We start from the raw sequence: 19,470 nt of genomic DNA, 5'->3' as shown, positions 1-19,470 counted from the left end.
TCAGCCCCGTTTCGCACCCCAAAAGGGGTGAGTGAGAACACTGCCCCCCGTGCTCCGGGACGGTGATTCGATACAAAAGGCTGAGTGTGAAAGCCCCCTAAGATCCGCACCAGACTCAAAAAGAGAGGCGATCGCTCCTTCAAGGCCGTAGCCTCCAAACTATGGAACCAGCTTCCCCTGGAGATCCGATCTGCCCCTACGCTGGAGACATTTAAGGCCCGTTTAAAAACCCACTTTTATTCCCTAGCCTTCGATTAATCCTGATTCTCCCACACCCTAACCCACACACTCCCATGCTATTTTATCCTGCCCCCTCCCTCGTGTGCTCCTTTGTCCCCGGTGTGCTATACTGTACTCTGTGCTCCCCTATCCGCTTGTCCTATTTTTTTAATGTACTGTCCTGTCCTGTTGTGCCTTTTTGTATTTTATAGGACATTGATTTTATGCTTTGACTGTACTGTACAGCACTTTGGTTGGCTCTCGAGCTTTTAAATGTGCTCTATAAATAAATTACTTGACTTGACTACTTTCATAGGATTTTAACAAAATAAAACGTCAGAGAAATCTGTAAAGGTATTATTTCCCGCATTAATTAAGTGAATGTAAACACTAGGGCTGTACCGAATGCTTTGATCATAATGTTGACATTCGAATTCTAAATCAACATTCGAATTTTTAACACTTTAACTGCCGGAAACGTGTTTCGGCGTCTTTCCTAGCCATGCTCAAGTTGCCGAGGACGCCGTAACTCGTCTTTGATATCAATATTTCAAAAATCTGTGATCGAAATCATATTTCCGTTCCGGAGCCTTGACACACAGTTCTGATCTCCTCTCAACCCTCTAGCGGTTCAAGAGTGCCATCTGGTGGCCGATCGGCAGATCGAAACCGGATGTCAACCTTTAACCCGGCAGGACTCACTCCATATGTGTTCCGGGCACTCGCTAATATTAGAGAGACTCTGTCTTCAAAAAAACAACATGATTTGGACGTATATACTATTATACAACCTGGAAATGGATTGGGTATTTCGACATCCCATAATGGAAAAAATTCTGTTCCACGCTCATCTGCCAGCGGCGCGAGGAAGCCACGGTAAGATTCAGCGTTATTTTCTAACATCTTCTATACTAACTGCTATGATGAACATATGACCCACATTAGATGAATGGTATAACGTTGCCCACGGAATTATAAACGCCCCCTCGCCCATCCGGTCAACATCAGATGACGTGTAGTAAATTCTAGAAGTACGTCCAGTTGAAATTTTTGATCTCGCACAGATTCCTACCAAACTGTATTTCATCATCAATATAATGCATTTGGGGCTATAAATCACGTTCTGGAGAAAGCTGCAGAAAGAGATGAAAACATACTTATACTTTAGACCATATTTTAGTATGAATATGTGAATGAAAAAGTTTAACGTTGCTACACCATGAACAATACATATAAGACATTGAATGGGCCCTAATTATGGCAATCTAGCAATAGAATTTAAAAAGTTATAGCCCTGCAAAGAAGGGGAACTTCTCCATGTTAAATAGAGCTGGCAACAGATGGTATATCATGAATTTAACCTTGGGCAATCAAAGTGTTAATAAACTTTTTTTTTTTTTTTTTTTTTATTATTTTTGTTGTGTCTATTCAATCTGTTTAAACCAATGGGGGTTTTCTTCACAGTTGCAGTTAAAGATTAGGCTACACTAATATTATACTATAAAACGTCACCATCACTTTCATACCAACCGTGCCCTAATTGGATTATTTATTGGATTTATTTATTATTTATTTTTCCCTATTGTTAGGTTTTAGTGAGTTTTTCCTTACCTTCGCGTGTGGTATGTCTGGGAGTGCTTGCATTCTTTCATTTATTTTTAATTTGTTGGACCTTATGGTGTTCTTGTTCTGTTCTTGACTTATTGTTATGTTTTCTTCTTGACTTGTTTAAAGAAGACATGTCCGGCCCATGGGGACATTAACGTGTGTCGTCGGGCCTTACAAATAAATTTGATTTGATTTGATTTATGTTGACGAAACTGATGAGTTATATTCATTAAAGAAAGTTGATTTAATAAAAGAAAAATACTCATTTAATCAGATTAATCACTTTATTCAAATTGAGGATTTAGTTTAAAAAATATATATATATATTTTGAATTTTTTGAAGTAAATCGTTTTTTTTTTATAGACATTCGAAGCTTCGTTCGAATACTTCAATCGAAGCTTCGAATGTTAAAAAATTACATTGGGTACAGCCCTAGTAAACACGCAGAAGGACGTCTCAAAATCGAACGCATACTGAAGAAGATACACGTGTGTGAATATGATGCGAGAGATCATTTTACAGCAAGAGAACCGATTTGGCTCATTAAATCATTCATTCACACGACTGGAGTCACGTCCTGGTTGAAGGGACACTCACCGCTCCACTGGACTCTGATGCAGGTCACAAACTGGTACCCACACAGGGTGAGCGCGTGGGCGGAGATCATGGAGATATACATCTGCAAGACGATGAGACGACAATCTATGTGTTAATAAATAAAATACAAATACAAAATATAGACCCTTTTACAAGGCAATTTCGGTGACACAGTAGCCTCCGGGGACAGTCTTGGATGAAACACCACGAAACCGTTGGGTTACTTGCGCCTAACCTCCTGAAATGTCCCCAGTCAGTCCCCGCGAGATGCGTGCGGTTTGGGAGACTGAAGCAGAGGTTTGCCTACAAGATGACACCGACACAAAAAAGGGCCTATCTTAAAAAGACACCAAAAATAACAGCCAGGCCACAACTTAAAAAAATAAATGTAAATAGAAACTTTAACCCTTTCACTACCACACTACCAAATGGTTAATCCTTTCACTGTGACAATACAGAAGGGTAACCCTTTCACTGCCACATGACAAAGGGTTAACCTTTCACTACCACACTACAGAAGGTTAACCTTTCACTACCACACTACAGACGGTTAACCCTTTCACTACCACACTACAGACGGTTAACCTTTCACTACCACACTACAGAAGGTTAACCTTTCACTACCACACTACAGAAGGTTAACCTTTCACTACCACACTACAGAAGGTTAACCTTTCACTACCACACTACAGACTGTTAACCTTTCACTACCACACTACAGAAGGTTAACCTTTCACTACCACACTACAGAAGGTTAACCTTTCACTACCACACTACAGAAGGTTAACCTTTCACTACCACACTACAGAAGGTTAACCTTTCACTACCACACTACAGACGGTTACTACCACTACCAAAGGGTTAACCCTTTCACTGACACTACAGAAGGTTAACCCTTTCACTGCCACACGACAAAGGGTTAACCCTTTCACAACCACACTACAGAAGGTTAACCTTTCACTACCACACTACAGACGGTTAACCCTTTCACTACCACACTACAGAGTGTGGCAGTGAAAGGTTAACCTTCTGTAGTGGTCGTGAAAGGGTTAACTGTCTATAGTGTGGTCGTGAAAGGGTTAACCAACTACAACCTAGAACTAGACACGCCCCTCTATTCTAATCCACCAATCACATTCACATAGGTCACCGCTGTGGAGTCTCCTTTATCAGTCGCCAGGGAAGCTTTTAGATTAAGCAGATGGTCACAATTAGGAGACATCGGAAAGGAAAAGATGACAGTATGTTAACACATTGGGGACGGACCACGAGTTTATACGTGCTTCGAATCCATGTTGTGGACAGAATCACGTATATAGCCGTGGCAAGTTGTTATTGCTTTTATTCCATTTTAATAACCTGTTCAATATCGCCGACCGGCACTGCAGATCTACCCTATTCTGTGAGTTCGAGAATGTGCAATACTGGCCAGATCCTCTTAGGGGCGCCATCGCTCCACTGCAGTATGCCCTGTGGCTGAAGGAATCAGACTCATTTTCTTTCCTTCAATGTATATTCCAGTAGCATGATTGTGGATCTACAGCCTGGTGTCTTGGATTACGTTTCGGATCGCAGATTTCACCATGTAATAAGGGGATTTATCATCAGCCAATGGACATATCGATCTACCAGATGACGATCGATAACGGGGAAATGCTCGGGGGGGATCAGGCCCGACCACGGTAAGATCCCCTTCACGTAAATTACAGGCCCATCGGACACCGATCTGATAGCCAACCAGGCGAACGCCTATGTGGCTAGTTAGACTAACACTGCTATTGGTAATCAATAATAATAAACAACGTCCCCCGCCCCCCCCCCCCCCCCCCCCCTTTCATGCATACATGCTTTGGGACAGTCCCAATCATATGCAGTTGCAGTTATTTCTTTAGCATCTGTAAAACGGAAATGCCATTGGATATAACGTTAGCAGCTATTAGCCATTTATCTAGCCTCCCAGAAAATATACGAGACAAAATCCGCTATAATGCTTATATTCACGGCGCTATAAAATGACAACCTATTGATGCATTTTTTTTTCTTTAAGCCATTTTGAAGGGACGGTTTATGAACTCAATTGACAATGAGAATGGACAGATAGCAATACTATAAAGTATAGATTTAGCTCTACAAAAAGACACAGGTTTGTTTACAAAAGCTGGTCCTCAACCACTATATTAGACGGGTCCCAGTGGTCGCGAAAGTGTTAAACATCCCATAATACAATAATATGAAAGAAAGGGGGGGGGGGGGGGGGGCAGTACTTTGATTACCCACATGGACCATTACAACAGAACCTGAAATGGACTTACGGTGAAAAGCACAAAGAAGCGCTGGTTCTTCTCCCCCACACAGTTGTTGACCCAGGGACAGTGGTGGTCCATCTTGCGGATGCAGCGCTTGCAGATACTGTGCGGGGGGAGGAGAAGAAGTGGAACAGTGTAGCGTTACAGACCGTCGTCTCGACGAGGACCAGCTGGTGTCTTTCCTTTCAACACTATATTTAGACTGAGAACTACCGAGGGAGTGGCTGCCACCATCTTGTTTTTATTGGCAGCGAGGGGGGCGATTCAAATACAGGTGGGCAGAGTAGCGCGCAGGGAACAGTAATCAGAAAGAAAAACAGACATTTAAATCAACTCATTTGTACAATTACATGTTTATTTAGCCTACTCGTATAGTTCTTTAGGTTCTTGTATAGTATAGTTTAGATATAGCGAGTACAGTAGAAGCCCTTAGAAGTCCAGCATTTACTGCTACTCTACCACTACTCCACCACTCCACTTTGTGACTCCTATTGTTCTGGATTTCACACCTCTACTGCCTGCCACAGGCTGGGGAGATTTTCATCTTACATTTTTATTCGTCCCAAATGTCCCAGCCCGATCCAATTTCTTAGCTTTTTTCACTGTTTATTTATCATGCATTGCAACACTAATATATGGTACAGTAGCCCAAGTCAGACTGCCCATATAAAAATTATCTTGGTGGTCTGAGGGCAGTAGCCCCCAACCCCCTCCCTGTGGAAGCACTTAAGTTAAGTACCCTCGCTTTGTTTACGCCACCAGCCCCCGAAAATTAACACCTGTGCTAGTTCTAAAGTGACATAGGAGTGGCAGAAGGGACCTGATTCGGAACGGATTCATCTGTATAGCATAAGGATATAGAGTAAAAACTGTATTGTATAGCAGTGTACATAGGACCCAGTGCCTTAATCCGTAGCTAACATTGTATTGCACTATCTCAGGACTTTAACATGTCTATTTTATCATGCTTATTTTATGTCTATTTTATTACCTGTTTATTATGTCTATTTTATTATTTAGTATTATTGCACATTTCACTGTATGCCCTGGTATGTATGTGACAAATAAACCTCTTGAATCTTGAATCTACTACAAGCAAGTGTTTTTGTACAGTAGTTAAGAAAGCTTTTAATTTCCGAAGCCCTCTCGGGTGTGTAGCCTGATGCCTCGGGCCTGGTTCTCTCACCTGCAGTGGTGGGGGGCCCTCTCGGGTGTGTAGCCTGATGCCTGGGGCCTGGTTCTCTCACCTGCAGTGGTGGGGGGCCCTCTCGTAGTGTGTAGCCTGATGCCTGGGCCTGGTTCTCTCACCTGCAGTGGTGGGGGGCCCTCTCGTAGTGTGTAGCCTGATGCCTGGGCCTGGTTCTCTCACCTGCAGTGGTGGGGGGCCCTCTCGTAGTGTGTAGCCTGATGCCTGGTTCTCTCACCTGCAGTGGTGGGGGGCCCTCTCGTAGTGTGTAGCCTGATGCCTGGTTCTCTCACCTGCAGTGGTGGGGGGCCCTCTCGTAGTGTGTAGCCTGATGCCTGGGCCTGGTTCTCTCACCTGCAGTGGTGGGGGGCCCTCTCGTAGTGTGTAGCCTGATGCTTCCGCCTGGTTCTCTCACCTGCAGTGGTGGGGGGCCCTCTCGTAGTGTGTAGCCTGATGCCTGGTTCTCTCACCTGCAGTGGTGGGGGGCCCTCTCGTAGTGTGTAGCCTGATGCCTGGTTCTCTCACCTGCAGTGGTGGGGGGCCCTCTCGTAGTGTGTAGCCTGATGCCTGGTTCTCTCACCTGCAGTGGTGGGGGGCCCTCTCGTAGTGTGTAGCCTGATGCCTGGGCCTGGTTCTCTCACCTGCAGTGGTGGGGGGCCCTCTCGTAGTGTGTAGCCTGATGCCTGGTTCTCTCACCTGCAGTGGTGGGGGGCCCTCTCGTAGTGTGTAGCCTGATGCCTGGGCCTGGTTCTCTCACCTGCAGTGGTGGGGGGCCCTCTCGTAGTGTGTAGCCTGATGCCTGGTTCTCTCACCTGCAGTGGTGGGCCCTCTCTGGTTTGATGCTGCAGCACTTGGGACACTTGTAGATGATCTCTCCCGGCTTCAGCTGCAGGCTTTCCATGTATTTCTTAGTGGCGTTCCCCTTGGGCACCGCTCCCTGTGGGACACAACATGGGAGGAACGAAGAGGCAAGTCTCTGATGAGTGTGAATGAATGAATGAATGAATGAATGAATGAATGAATGAATGAATGAATGAATGAATGAAAACTTTATTTAACAGATTGCAGAATGGGTACAATACAGTACGGCTCAATACATACAATTGTTAAGGGGATGCAGACCTGAGAAAGACGTTTGTCTTGTTTCCATCAGGGTCCCCCATTTTCAGTTCATAGACATTTATGACATACACAACATACATGACATTTATGGCATAGGGACATATAGGTATTTAGTACTGATACATTTGTGACATAAACGCCGGTATTCAAATATACAGTACTGTTACCCCTAGATCCTGACAGAGTATATACATATGATGGGGAGGGGACTGTACATTAGGAGGGGGTGGGTGGGTGGGAGAGAAATATACATACGGCGGGAATGGAATATATACATGCGGTGGGGGTTTTGGGCATTTACGGTGGCCAGTTTCGAATTGCAGCCTCCCGTAGGTGCTCTTTAAGAGCGGTTTTGAATGTGGGTAGTGATTCACATTCCTTTACAGCTTTGGGTAGGGCGTTCCACATTGTTGTGGCATAATTGCGAAACGTGTTTAGTCCCTTGTTTGAGCCGAATCTGGGTTTTACATGATTTGTTGAGCTTCCTCTGGTGTAGTGGTTGTGGTATTCACTGACCTTTGGGAAGTATTTTGACATGTACATGGGTACCCCGGTCGTATAGTGTATCTTGTAGACCAGGCCCATTGCAAGTTGCTGTACTCTGTCATCTACTCTAAGCCATCCTAGGTTGTCAAAGTGGGCAGGGGTGAGGTGGGTTCTGGGGTTCAGGTCAAGTAGTAGTCTGACCAGTTTGTTTTGTGATGTTTGTAATTTTGTTTTTAGTGCCTTTGAGGTGCTTTGGTACCATGAGGTGCACGCATAGTCGTAGTACCCTTGAATGAGTGCTCCTGCCAGAGTCTTCAGGGTATTCTTGTTTACCAGAGAGGAGATCCGGTTCAAGAATCTAGTTCGTTGGTTGACTTTTTTTATTACATTGGATGCCATTTTGTCACAGGAAAGATTTGCCTCTAGGATGGAACCCAGGTAGGTAATTTCGTCTTTCCTTGTGACAATATTGTCACCCACTGTAACTGAGAAGCCGTCGGTCTTGCTGAGTTTGTTATTTGAACCGAAGAGAATGGACTCTGTTTTGCCCATGTGTAATGATAGTTTGTTATCCGCGAGCCATATGCAGATTTTGCCTAGTTCCGTGCTGAGGGTTTTTTCAACCTGCAACTTGTTCTTGTCAGAGACCAGCAGGGCTGAGTCGTCCGCAAACAGGAACAAGTTGTCACAGCTGTGTCTTACCGTCCTGTGCCATCTCAGAGCCTTCGAAACCGTGGCCCCTTTTGGACCTTAGAGATCTGTGGTCTCTGTAAACACCTTTAAAATGCAGCTAAAGACTGTGCTGTTCAAACAGGCGTTTGGCTAATTATGCTCTGTGTAAAACTTCTATGTCGTTCTTTATCCGTTTTGGTTTTCCTGATGTTTCATGTTTTTAATTATTTTCTTTTTACCATGCTGCTATCTTTGCACTTTATTGATGTTTTTACTAGGGCTGTACCGAATGCTTCGAAGCTTCGATCATAATGTTGACATTCGAATTATAAATCAACATTTGAATAAAAATAAATAATAATATATATATATATATATATATATTTTTTTTTTGATAAATCTCTTTTGTATACGTCTATTCAATCTGTTTAAACCGATGGGGTTTTTCTTCACAGTTGCAGATAAAGTTTAGGCTACACTAATATTATAATATTATACTATAAGACGTCACCATCACTTTCGTACCAACCGTGCCCTTATATTCATTAAAGAAAGTTGATTTAATAAAGAAAATACTAATTTAATCAGAATAATCACTTTATTCAAATTGAGGATTTAGTTTAAAAAAAAATATATATATATTTTTTTTTTATGAAATCAAATTTGTATTTTTTTTTTTTACAGACATTCGAAGCTTCGTTCGAAATACTTCAATAGAAGCTTCGAATGTTAAAAAATGACATTCGGTACAGCCCTAGTTTTTACTATGTGGAGCGCTTTGTGACCCTGGTCTGTGAAAGGTGCTATATAAATAAACTTTACTTACAGCTGTGCCTTACTGTCCTGTGCCATCTCACAGAGCTGTGCCTTACTGTCCTGTGCCATCTCACAGAGCTGTGTCTTACTGTCCTGTGCCATCTCACAGAGCTGTGCCTTACTGTCCTGTGCCATCTCACAGAGCTGTGCCTTACTGTCCTGTGCCATCTCACAGAGCTGTGTCTTACTGTCCTGTGCCATCTCACAGAGCTGTGTCTTACTGTCCTGTGCCATCTCACAGAGCTGTGTCTTACTGTCCTGTGCCATCTCACAGAGCTGTGTCTTACTGTCCTGTGCCATCTCACAGAGCTGTGTCTTACTGTCCTGTGCCATCTCACAGAGCTGTGTCTTACTGTCCTGTGCCATCTCACAGAGCTGTGTCTTACTGTCCTGTGCCATCTCACAGAGCTGTGCCATACTGTCCTGTGCCATCTCACAGAGCTGTGTCTTACTGTCCTGTGCCATCTCACAGAGCTGTGTCTTACTGTCCTGTGCCATCTCACAGAGCTGTGTCTTACTGTCCTGTGCCATCTCACAGAGCTGTGTCTTACTGTCCTGTGCCATCTCACAGAGCTGTGTCTTACTGTCCTGTGCCATCTCACAGAGCTGTCTTACTGTCCTGTGCCATCTCACAGAGCTGTGTCTTACTGTCCTGTGCCATCTCACAGAGCTGTGTCTTACTATCCTGTGCCATCTCACAGAGCTGTGTCTTACTGTCCTGTGCCATCTCACAGAGCTGTGTCTTACTGTCCTGTGCCATCTCACAGAGCTGTGCCTTACTGTCCTGTGCCATCTCACAGAGCTGTGTCTTACTGTCCTGTGCCATCTCACAGAGCTGTGTCTTACTGTCCTGTGCCATCTCACCTCTGCTTACTTGTTACAATCATTTCCCTTGCATCATCATTTCTTGCATCATCATTTCTTGCATCATCATTTCTTGCACTACTTTATCACCAGTCGGTTGCCTCAACACCTGCTGCACGCCTGTCCATCCTGGTTGGGAGGATCTCTTTGAATACTTTTTTCCTATTTTTGTGGGTTTTGTGGGAATTTGACCCCTTATCTTCATTGAGGGGTTAAGGTCTGGGGTCTCCTGTTCCATGCGTTTCCCCAACCCATTGCCTTCTTTATAGAATACCTAGTATTAGTAGTACCTCTTATTTTATTACCAGAGAATTCCTAATTAGGGTTGGGCATCGTTTGGATTTGAACGATTCCGGTTCTGATTCTCCATTTCGATTCTTGTTCTAAACGATTCTCGATTCCGATTCTTTGAGGTGCAGCAGGTCAAAACAGGTCACAGCATATTTCGCAGGAGATTATTATTTTTATTTCTTTAATCTTTTATTTTCTTCATACTATTCACATTGTCAGTTGACTTGATACAGTTTAATTTGGTTGCTGTACTGTAACTAGGGTATTAATTAACAAAGTAAAAAAATAAAAATATTTTTTTCTTTTTTTAAGAATCTAAATTCAAACATGTTACTTCCGGTTCCAGAACCGGAAGTTAGGAACCGGTTCCTATTAGTTCAAGTTCAAGTTTCTTTATTAGTTGTCATACAGAAGTACAGAATACTTTTATACAAAATGCTTCTTTCTGTTACGCTCCAGAGACTGTGCTAGACAAAAAATATAAGTATAAAATAAAATAAGTATAGCAGTATAAAATAGAAGTGAATGAATGAATGAATGAAAACTTTATTTAACAGATTGCAGAATGGGTACAATACAGTACGGCTCAATACATACAATTGTTAAGGGGATGCAGACCTGAGAAAGACGTTTGTCTTGTTTCCATCAGGGTCCCCCATTTTCAATTCATATAGACATATATGACATACATGACATACAGATAGATAGTCAGTACTGCTACATCTATACATTTATGACATACCAGATTTGCAAATACAGTACCGTTTGTGATACAGAAGGAGTCAAGAAAAGGGAGTATATACATTTGACGTAGAAACTGTACATTGGAGGAGGTTGGGTGGGGGGGGTTGGGTACATTGGGATATTGACAACCATACTGGGTAATTTACATTGGAGGTGGTTGGGGGGGGGGGGGGGGGGGGGGGGCGGGGGGCACACTGTATAAACAAGTAACACTGTACATTGAGGGGGGGGGGGGAGGAGACACTGTACAAACAAACACAATTGTACATTGAACTATTGACAAAACCATACTAGGTAAATGACTGTACATTGGAGGGGGTTGGGTTAGGATATTTACAGGGGCCAGTGTTGAATTGCAGTCTCCCGTAGGTGTCCCTTGAGAGGTTTTGAAAGTGGGTAGTGATCCACATTCCTTTACAGCTTTGGGTAGGGCGTTCCACATTGATGTGGCATAATTGCGAAACGTGTTTAGTCCCTTATTTGAGCCGAATCTGGGTTTAACATGATTTGTGGAGCTCCCTCTGGTGTTGTGATCGTGGTATTCACTGACCTTTGGGAAGTATTTTGACATGTACATGGGTACCTTGGTCGTGTAGTGTATCTTGTAGACCAGGCCCATTGCAAGTTGTTGTACTCTGTCGTCTACTCTAAGCCATCCTAGGTTGTCAAAGTGGGCAGGGGTGAGGTGGGTTCTAGGAGTAAGGTCAAGCAGTAGTCTGACCAGTTTGTTTTGAGATGTTTGTAATTTTGTTTTTAGCGCCTTTGAGGTGCTTTGGTACCATGAGGTGCAAGCATAGTCGTAGTACCCCTGAATGAGTGCTCCTGCCAGAGTCTTCAGGGTGTTCTTGTTTACCAGAGAGGAGATCCGGTACAAGAATCGAGTTCGTTGGTTGACTTTTTTTATTACATTGGATGCCATTTTGTCACAGGAGAGATTAGCCTCTAGGATGGAACCCAGGTAGGTAATTTCATCTTTCCTTGTGACAATATTGTCACCCACTGTAACTGAGAAGCCGTCGGTCTTGCTGAGTTTGTTATTTGAACCGAAGAGAATGGACTCTGTTTTGCCCATGTGTAATGATAGTTTGTTATCAGCGAGCCATATGCAGATTCTGCCTAGTTCCGAGCTGAGGGTTTTTTCAACCTGTAACTTGTTCTTGTCAGAGACCAGCAGGGCTGAGTCGTCCGCAAACAGGAACAAGTTGCAGTCACAAGCTGACGACATGTCATTTGCATAAATTAGGAACAGTAGCGGTCCTAGTATGCTTCCTTGTGGAACACCACAGCTCACTGTGAGGGGGGGGGATAGGGTACCGTTTACCTCCACCATCTGTTCCCTCCCCTCAAGGTAGGATTGCATCCAGCTCACTGATAGACTATCAAAACCAATTGCTTTTAGCTTGTCAATCAGAATGGAGTGATTGACCGTGTCAAAGGCCTTTTGTAGGTCCAGCATGACCATGCCGCAGTATTTGCCTGCGTCCACCTCTTGTTTGATGTGGTCATTCAAATAGAGAAGGCATGTGTCAGTGGAGTGGGATGTTCTGAAGCCAGATTGGAATTCGTAGATTAGATTTTTTTCCGCTAGGTACTTTTCGACCTGTTCGTAGACTATTTTTTCCATGACTTTCGAGATGGAGGTGAGAATAGAAACAGGGCGGTAGTTGCCTGGGTCTAATTTGCTGCCCTTTTTGTGCAGAGGGGTCACCCTCGCAATTTTGAAGTCCTTGGGGACGTGTCCCTGTTTTATGGAGAGGTTTATTATGTGTGTGATGATTGGTGTGATGGCGGCTGCTGAGTCTCTGAGGAATTTGGAGGGGATGTTGTCATGGCCAGTGGCCTTGTTAGGTTGGAGGGCGCTCAGTTTATTGAGTACCTCATCTGTTGTTACCATTTCCAGCTTGAAGTCGTCCTTGCGGACCCCTAGGTTTTTGTAGTAAGCTACTATGTGTTCTACCCCATAAAGCCCTGAGTGGGAGGGTAGTTTGTTTACCAGTGTTGTGGCTATGTTTGTGAAGAAAATGTTTAAGTAATTGGCTACATCCAGCTTGTCTGTGATGAGCGTGTTGTCCGTTTTTATGTTTATGTTTGAGAGTCACGTACGTAGGCACAAGTGTTCAATATGTACAATGCAAGTAGAAGTAACTGAATTACCATACAACAATATACTATACAATATACAATATAGTGCAAAGCAGAAATGGGATGAGGTACAATTTAGGTACAATTTACAGTAAGGTGTACTGAGGTATGGGTTGTAGTGCAAATTCTTTGCCAATAAATATAAAGTGTGTTTAGGTGTTCTAAAGTGTGGAGAGTGGGTGCTGCAGTGAGTTGTTTGTTTAAAGTGAGTGTGTGCGTGTGGTTGTGTGTGCTGTGAGTGCATTTGATGGTTGTTGTATAGTGTTATTGTTCGTTGAGCAACCTGATGGCCTGGGGATAGAAGCTTCTTCTGAGTCTTTCTGTGCTTGCCATGAGACTCCGGTATCGCTTGCCTGACCGCAGCAGTTCAAAGAGGCAGTTGTTTTGGTGGCTGGAGTCTTTGATCATTCTCTTAGCCTTACCCATGCACCGCTTGTTGTAAATGTTCTGGAGAATGGGAAGCCCCCCTCCAATTGTGCGTTCGGCTGAACGGGCCACTCTCTGTAGTCTGCTACGGTCTTGTGCGGTGCTATTCCCAAACCAGGAGGTGATATTGCCAGTCAGGGTGCTCTCTATTGTACATGAGTAGAAGTTCTTAAGGATCTTCTGACTGACTTGGAACTTCCTTAGGCGCCTGAGGAAGTAGAGGCGTTGCCGTGCCTTCCTCACAACACTGTCAATGTGTGTGGTCCATGTCAAGTCCTCGGATATGTGGACTCCGAGGTAGAGCTGCCGCGATAACCGCATTACCGCGTGTTGAAAGCTACAGGTCGCCTCTATACATCTCAATCACCTACTCGAGATATAAACCTGCGGCCGCTCGATATCCCCCGGCGAGGTGCTAAACTCGCCAAGTTCTCGAGTCAATTTACTATTTCTGTCTAGATTACTTCAAGTCACTGGTCTTGTGATATCCAGTTGATATGAAATGTAATCATGAAGAGTTGTTAATCTCTTCTTGTTTGAAATAAACCGAATATTTTGTTTAGGAGAACCATTATATCATGTAATAAAAATAATATTATTATTATCACTTTACGAAAGGGCTTGTAATACTGCTCATTTGAAAGCTTGGTTGTATTACTACTTTTTTAATAAGTATTACCACTGTACTAACACGTAATCATTGTTTGCACTCCCCGGCCCTCTTTGTCCTCCTCCTCCTCCTCCTTCAACGGAACCGACCGTCTGACCCTGCAGTGATTCAGACGGTCGAGGTCCCACACAAGACAGAGTCAGTCTGGACACAGAGACACCGGAACCCGCAAACAACACTCATCTACATGCTTAGTATTTCTTATCAGTACATAGCATATACATATATAAATATATATATTTTAGCTGAAAAGCATTAACCAGTCAATTGATTCAATCTGTATTTCAGGACATAGTCACCTCAGAGGAAATCAAGGCGCGGCTGGTATTTGCTGGCAGGGATCAGTCCAAGAACTCAATGGATTATAAAAAGTCATCTTTATTTCAATGAAGTTACAGAAAAAGACTAAATAAAAATATCCATTACAGTTTAAAAGATTATATAAAAACAAAACATGTCATCTGCATCTAGTCTTCCAAGTCACACACTGGTAAAAACTTCAAAATCTCTCAAAGAAGTCTGTAGGCACCATTCTTCTTCTCTCTCCTTCTCCGTGTCAAAAATTCCCCTGTGCTCTCGCCAGTTGGCCCTTATAAAGGGCCCCAGGGTCTCTTCTGCTTATTGGTCCAAATACAGCGCTGTCACCGTGATGTCATTTCACCAGCCAGTCAATGCACAATACGTAGGGTTCTAGCTCTCCTCCCATTTTAGTCATTACCTCTACTGGGAAAACCCCATTTACCTCAGAACATGAATGCCTCTTTGTTGGAGAAGTAACAGATTACCTTGTGTTGGAAAATACCCATCCGTTACTTAGCAGAGACCAGAGGCCCCAAGGTTGTCTGTCACATTCCTCAGTGGCCAAACAGTATTGAAGCGAAAGCAACTCACATCTCCAGCATGAGTACATAGTACATAGCCCAACACATACTACAGATATATACAGATACACATACATGTATAATACAGTACATATATATATAGCATACAGTGTACACACATATATGCACACACTTGTACCTATCCTTGTCTACTCCACGCAGGGTGTGACAACCTGCTGTGGAAAGCACCCTGCTCAGAGATGGCATTCCGAAGGGGCCCCCCTTCGTTCTCACTCGCCCCAACTCAAGGGGATGCAGACGAGGGAGACTGCTGGCTATATAGTACATAGCCCAACACATACTACAGATATATACAGATACACATACATGTATAATACAGCACATATATATATAGTATACAGTGTACACATATATATGCACATACTGGTTTTATTCTATGCAGACAGGACAGGGTTAAACTGTGCCGACTTGCTCTCAGCTCAGGCCTAGATACTTGTTCAAAGCGTATATGCATATATATACGTATACACATATATATGTATATATATATATATATGAATACATATCACATCTAGACACCTACAGTAACATATGCCTAGATTTAAAACAGATATATACAATAAACCTATTAAATCATACAAGGGACAGAGAGAACAGGATGTCATTTATACAAAGTGTCACTTAGTTGGCTGTGACACTTTACACCCCCTCTGTCATCCTGGTCGGTCATTTTCCATTGTCTTAATAGCGTCTGTACTGGGGGACGAGATGGCGATTGTGGGGTCACGTGGCTGTGACTCTCCACACCCCCTCTGCCATCTTGGTACCTTGTTACCCTGGTAGCCGGCGGGAAGACTTGCATCTGTTGTTCCCTGGCTGGACGGCTCGACAGGATAGGGGTCACGTTGTTGCTTGGTATCCGGCGGGAAGACTTGCATCTGTTGTTCCCGGCCGATGCACCCAGGTTGTTGTCGTCTTCGTCATCTTGGTCATCGGGGTCACCTTGGTCATCTTGGGGTCACCCCCTCTGACCTCTTGGATCTCTCCCATAGTTTGGGGCAGGTTGATTTGTCACTTCTCGGGCGACCCCCACGGGTCCCCGAGAATTGTAGCAGCAGTCCTCTATTGAAGTGTGGTTGGCCTGGTCTTGTGACCCTGTCCGTAGGCCTCGCAGGACATCACAGATACAGTCCACAGAGGACTCATTTCTTTTCTCTCTTTCAGGTCCATTCAGGGCTCTCGTCGCCCTGTAACCCGGGTCCAGGCCGATGTCTCTCTGTCCGGTCTGGGAGGTCTAGGAGGTCTGGGAGGTCTGGGAGGTCTGGGAGGTCTGGGAGGTCTGGGAGGTCTAGATGAGGACCTTGAGGATGCTCTGGAGCTTGACCTATCCCGGTCTTCCTCCATTTCCGATTTCTGACCTGAGTCAGTATATTCCTTCTTGCCATTCGCTGCGTCGTCCGCTGACTCCGGGGGACCCCCCCCCCTTGTCTAAGAATGCGGCACTGGTTCAGGTTTTGTCCCTTTACCAGCGCACCTTTACCAGCGCACATTGTTCACAGATCCTTCGGACTGTTGTTTCCGTCCACTTCCTTCTTGCACAGGGGGTCTACCCTGTGTTGTGCTTGTCTCGGTCCAGACTGGGTAGTTAGTTACTGTTTATGTCTGGTATTAGTTCCGGCTAGTTAGCCAGCTTGTAGATTCAGGCTATGTAGCCTCTTATAGACTCAGCTCCTGCTGATAACACCAGCCTGTATTATTACGCCGGTTCCATTTCCGTCCCAGTAGCAGGACTTATTCTGATTTTAAGTAAACATTAGGTTACTTCTGGTTGAGGTGACCTGGTACCTATTTTTTCTACTTAGGTTTCGACTGTAATTACGTTACTTTTTAGTCGTGAGTAAACTTTTACTGCTATCACAGAAATATACTTTAAGTGTGATTCTTTCTTTGAGTAGAACCTTCTACGTCTTTTGACTGTAAGAAAACATTACGTAACTTTTTAGTCGTGAGTAAACTTTTACTGCTATCACAGAAATATACTTTAAGTGTGATTCTTTCTTTGAGTAGAACCTTCTACGTTTTTTTGACTGTAAGAAAACATTACGTAACTTTTTAGTCGTGAGTAAACTTTTACTGCTATCACAGAAATATACTTTAAGTGTGATTCTTTCTTTGAGTAGAACCTTCTACGTCTTTTGACTGTAAGAAAACATTACGTAACTTTTTAGTCGTGAGTAAACTTTTACTGCTATCACAGAAATATACTTTAAGTGTGATTCTTTCTTTGAGTAGAACCTTCTACGTCTTTTGACTGTAAGAAAACATTACGTAACTTTTTAGTCGTGAGTAAACTTTTACTGCTATCACAGAAATATACTTTAAGTGTGATTCTTTCTTTGAGTAGAACCTTCTACGTTTTTTGACTGTAAGAAAACATTACGTAACTTTTTAGTCGTGAGTAAACTTTTACTGCTATCACAGAAATATACTTTAAGTGTGATTCTTTCTTTGAGTAGAACCTTCTACGTTTTTTGACTGTAAGAAAACATTACGTAACTTTTTAGTCGTGAGTAAACTTTTACTGCTATCACAGAAATATACTTTAAGTGTGATTCTTTCTTTGAGTAGAACCTTCTACGTCTTTTGACTGTAAGAAAACATTACGTAACTTTTTAGTCGTGAGTAAACTTTTACTGCTATCACAGAAATATACTTTAAGTGTGATTCTTTCTTTGAGTAGAACCTTCTACGTTTTTTGACTGTAAGAAAACATTACGTAATTTTTTAGTCGTGAGTAAACTTTTACTGCTATCACAGAAATATACTTTAAGTGTGATTCTTTCTTTGAGTAGAACCTTCTACGTTTTTTGACTGTAAGAAAACATTACGTAACTTTTTAGTCGTGAGTAAACTTTTACTGCTATCACAGAAATATACTTTAAGTGTGATTCTTTCTTTGAGTAGAACCTTCTACGTTTTTTTGACTGTAAGAAAACATTACGTAACTTTTTAGTCGTGAGTAAACTTTTACTGCTATCACAGAAATATACTTTAAGTGTGATTCTTTCTTTGAGTAGAACCTTCTACGTCTTTTGACTGTAAGAAAACATTACGTAACTTTTTAGTCGTGAGTAAACTTTTACTGCTATCACAGAAATATACTTTAAGTGTGATTCTTTCTTTGAGTAGAACCTTCTACGTCTTTTGACTGTAAGAAAACATTACGTAACTTTTTAGTCGTGAGTAAACTTTTACTGCTATCACAGAAATATACTTTAAGTGTGATTCTTTCTTTGAGTAGAACCTTCTACGTTTTTTGACTGTAAGAAAACATTACGTAACTTTTTAGTCGTGAGTAAACTTTTACTGCTATCACAGAAATATACTTTAAGTGTGATTCTTTCTTTGAGTAGAACCTTCTACGTTTTTTGACTGTAAGAAAACATTATGTAACTTTTTAGTCGTGAGTAAACTTTTACTGCTATCACAGAAATATACTTTAAGTGTGATTCTTTCTTTGAGTAGAACCTTCTACGTCTTTTGACTGTAAGAAAACATTACGTAACTTTTTAGTCGTGAGTAAACTTTTACTGCTATCACAGAAATATACTTTAAGTGTGATTCTTTCTTTGAGTAGAACCTTCTACGTTTTTTGACTGTAAGAAAACATTACGTAATTTTTTAGTCGTGAGTAAACTTTTACTGCTATCACAGAAATATACTTTAAGTGTGATTCTTTCTTTGAGTAGAACCTTCTACGTTTTTTGACTGTAAGAAAACATTACGTAACTTTTTAGTCGTGAGTAAACTTTTACTGCTATCACAGAAATATACTTTAAGTGTGATTCTTTCTTTGAGTAGAACCTTCTACGTTTTTTTTGACTGTAAGAAAACATTACGTAACTTTTTAGTCGTGAGTAAACTTTTACTGCTATCACAGAAATATACTTTAAGTGTGATTCTTTCTTTGAGTAGAACCTTCTACGTCTTTTGACTGTAAGAAAACATTACGTAACTTTTTAGTCGTGAGTAAACTTTTACTGCTATCACAGAAATATACTTTAAGTGTGATTCTTTCTTTGAGTAGAACCTTCTACGTTTTTTGACTGTAAGAAAACATTACGTAATTTTTTAGTCGTGAGTAAACTTTTACTGCTATCACAGAAATATACTTTAAGTGTGATTCTTTCTTTGAGTAGAACCTTCTACGTTTTTTGACTGTAAGAAAACATTACGTAACTTTTTAGTCGTGAGTAAACTTTTACTGCTATCACAGAAATATACTTTAAGTGTGATTCTTTCTTTGAGTAGAACCTTCTACGTTTGGTTTTTTTCAAATCTGTAATTGATTCTACTCCAGAGGCACCCGACAGCAGTCATTTCGGTTCATATTCTTTCGGTTTTTGATACCTATTTAAATAGTATAAAGCCCAACTCACTTGAACTTATGTTCTTAGCCCCGGAACCTCCAATCCGTT

At 42.3% G+C, this 19,470-nt stretch overlaps 1 protein-coding gene across 1 annotated transcript in view; it reads right to left on the bottom strand.

The window, feature by feature from the left end:
* LOC311244988 (palmitoyltransferase ZDHHC7-like) overlaps positions 1-19,470 on the bottom strand; it is a 33,922-nt gene that overhangs the window by 4,347 nt on the left and 10,105 nt on the right. Inside the window, exons 4-6 of the mRNA XM_084334716.1 lie at positions 6,730-6,854; positions 4,738-4,834; positions 2,426-2,507 (exon numbers count right to left, since the gene is read on the bottom strand). Of these exons, the coding sequence (XP_084190842.1) occupies positions 2,426-2,507; positions 4,738-4,834; positions 6,730-6,854 (304 nt within the window). The remainder of the gene's footprint in view (positions 1-2,425; positions 2,508-4,737; positions 4,835-6,729; positions 6,855-19,470) is intronic.

The sequence above is a fragment of the Notolepis coatsorum genome (genome assembly GCF_963971535.1).
Source record: "Notolepis coatsorum genome assembly, chromosome: 18".
NCBI classification, from domain to species: Eukaryota; Metazoa; Chordata; class Actinopteri; order Aulopiformes; family Paralepididae; genus Notolepis; species Notolepis coatsorum.
The sequence above is the reverse complement of the archived record's forward strand: the minus strand, read 5'-3'. Positions and strand labels throughout refer to the sequence as shown.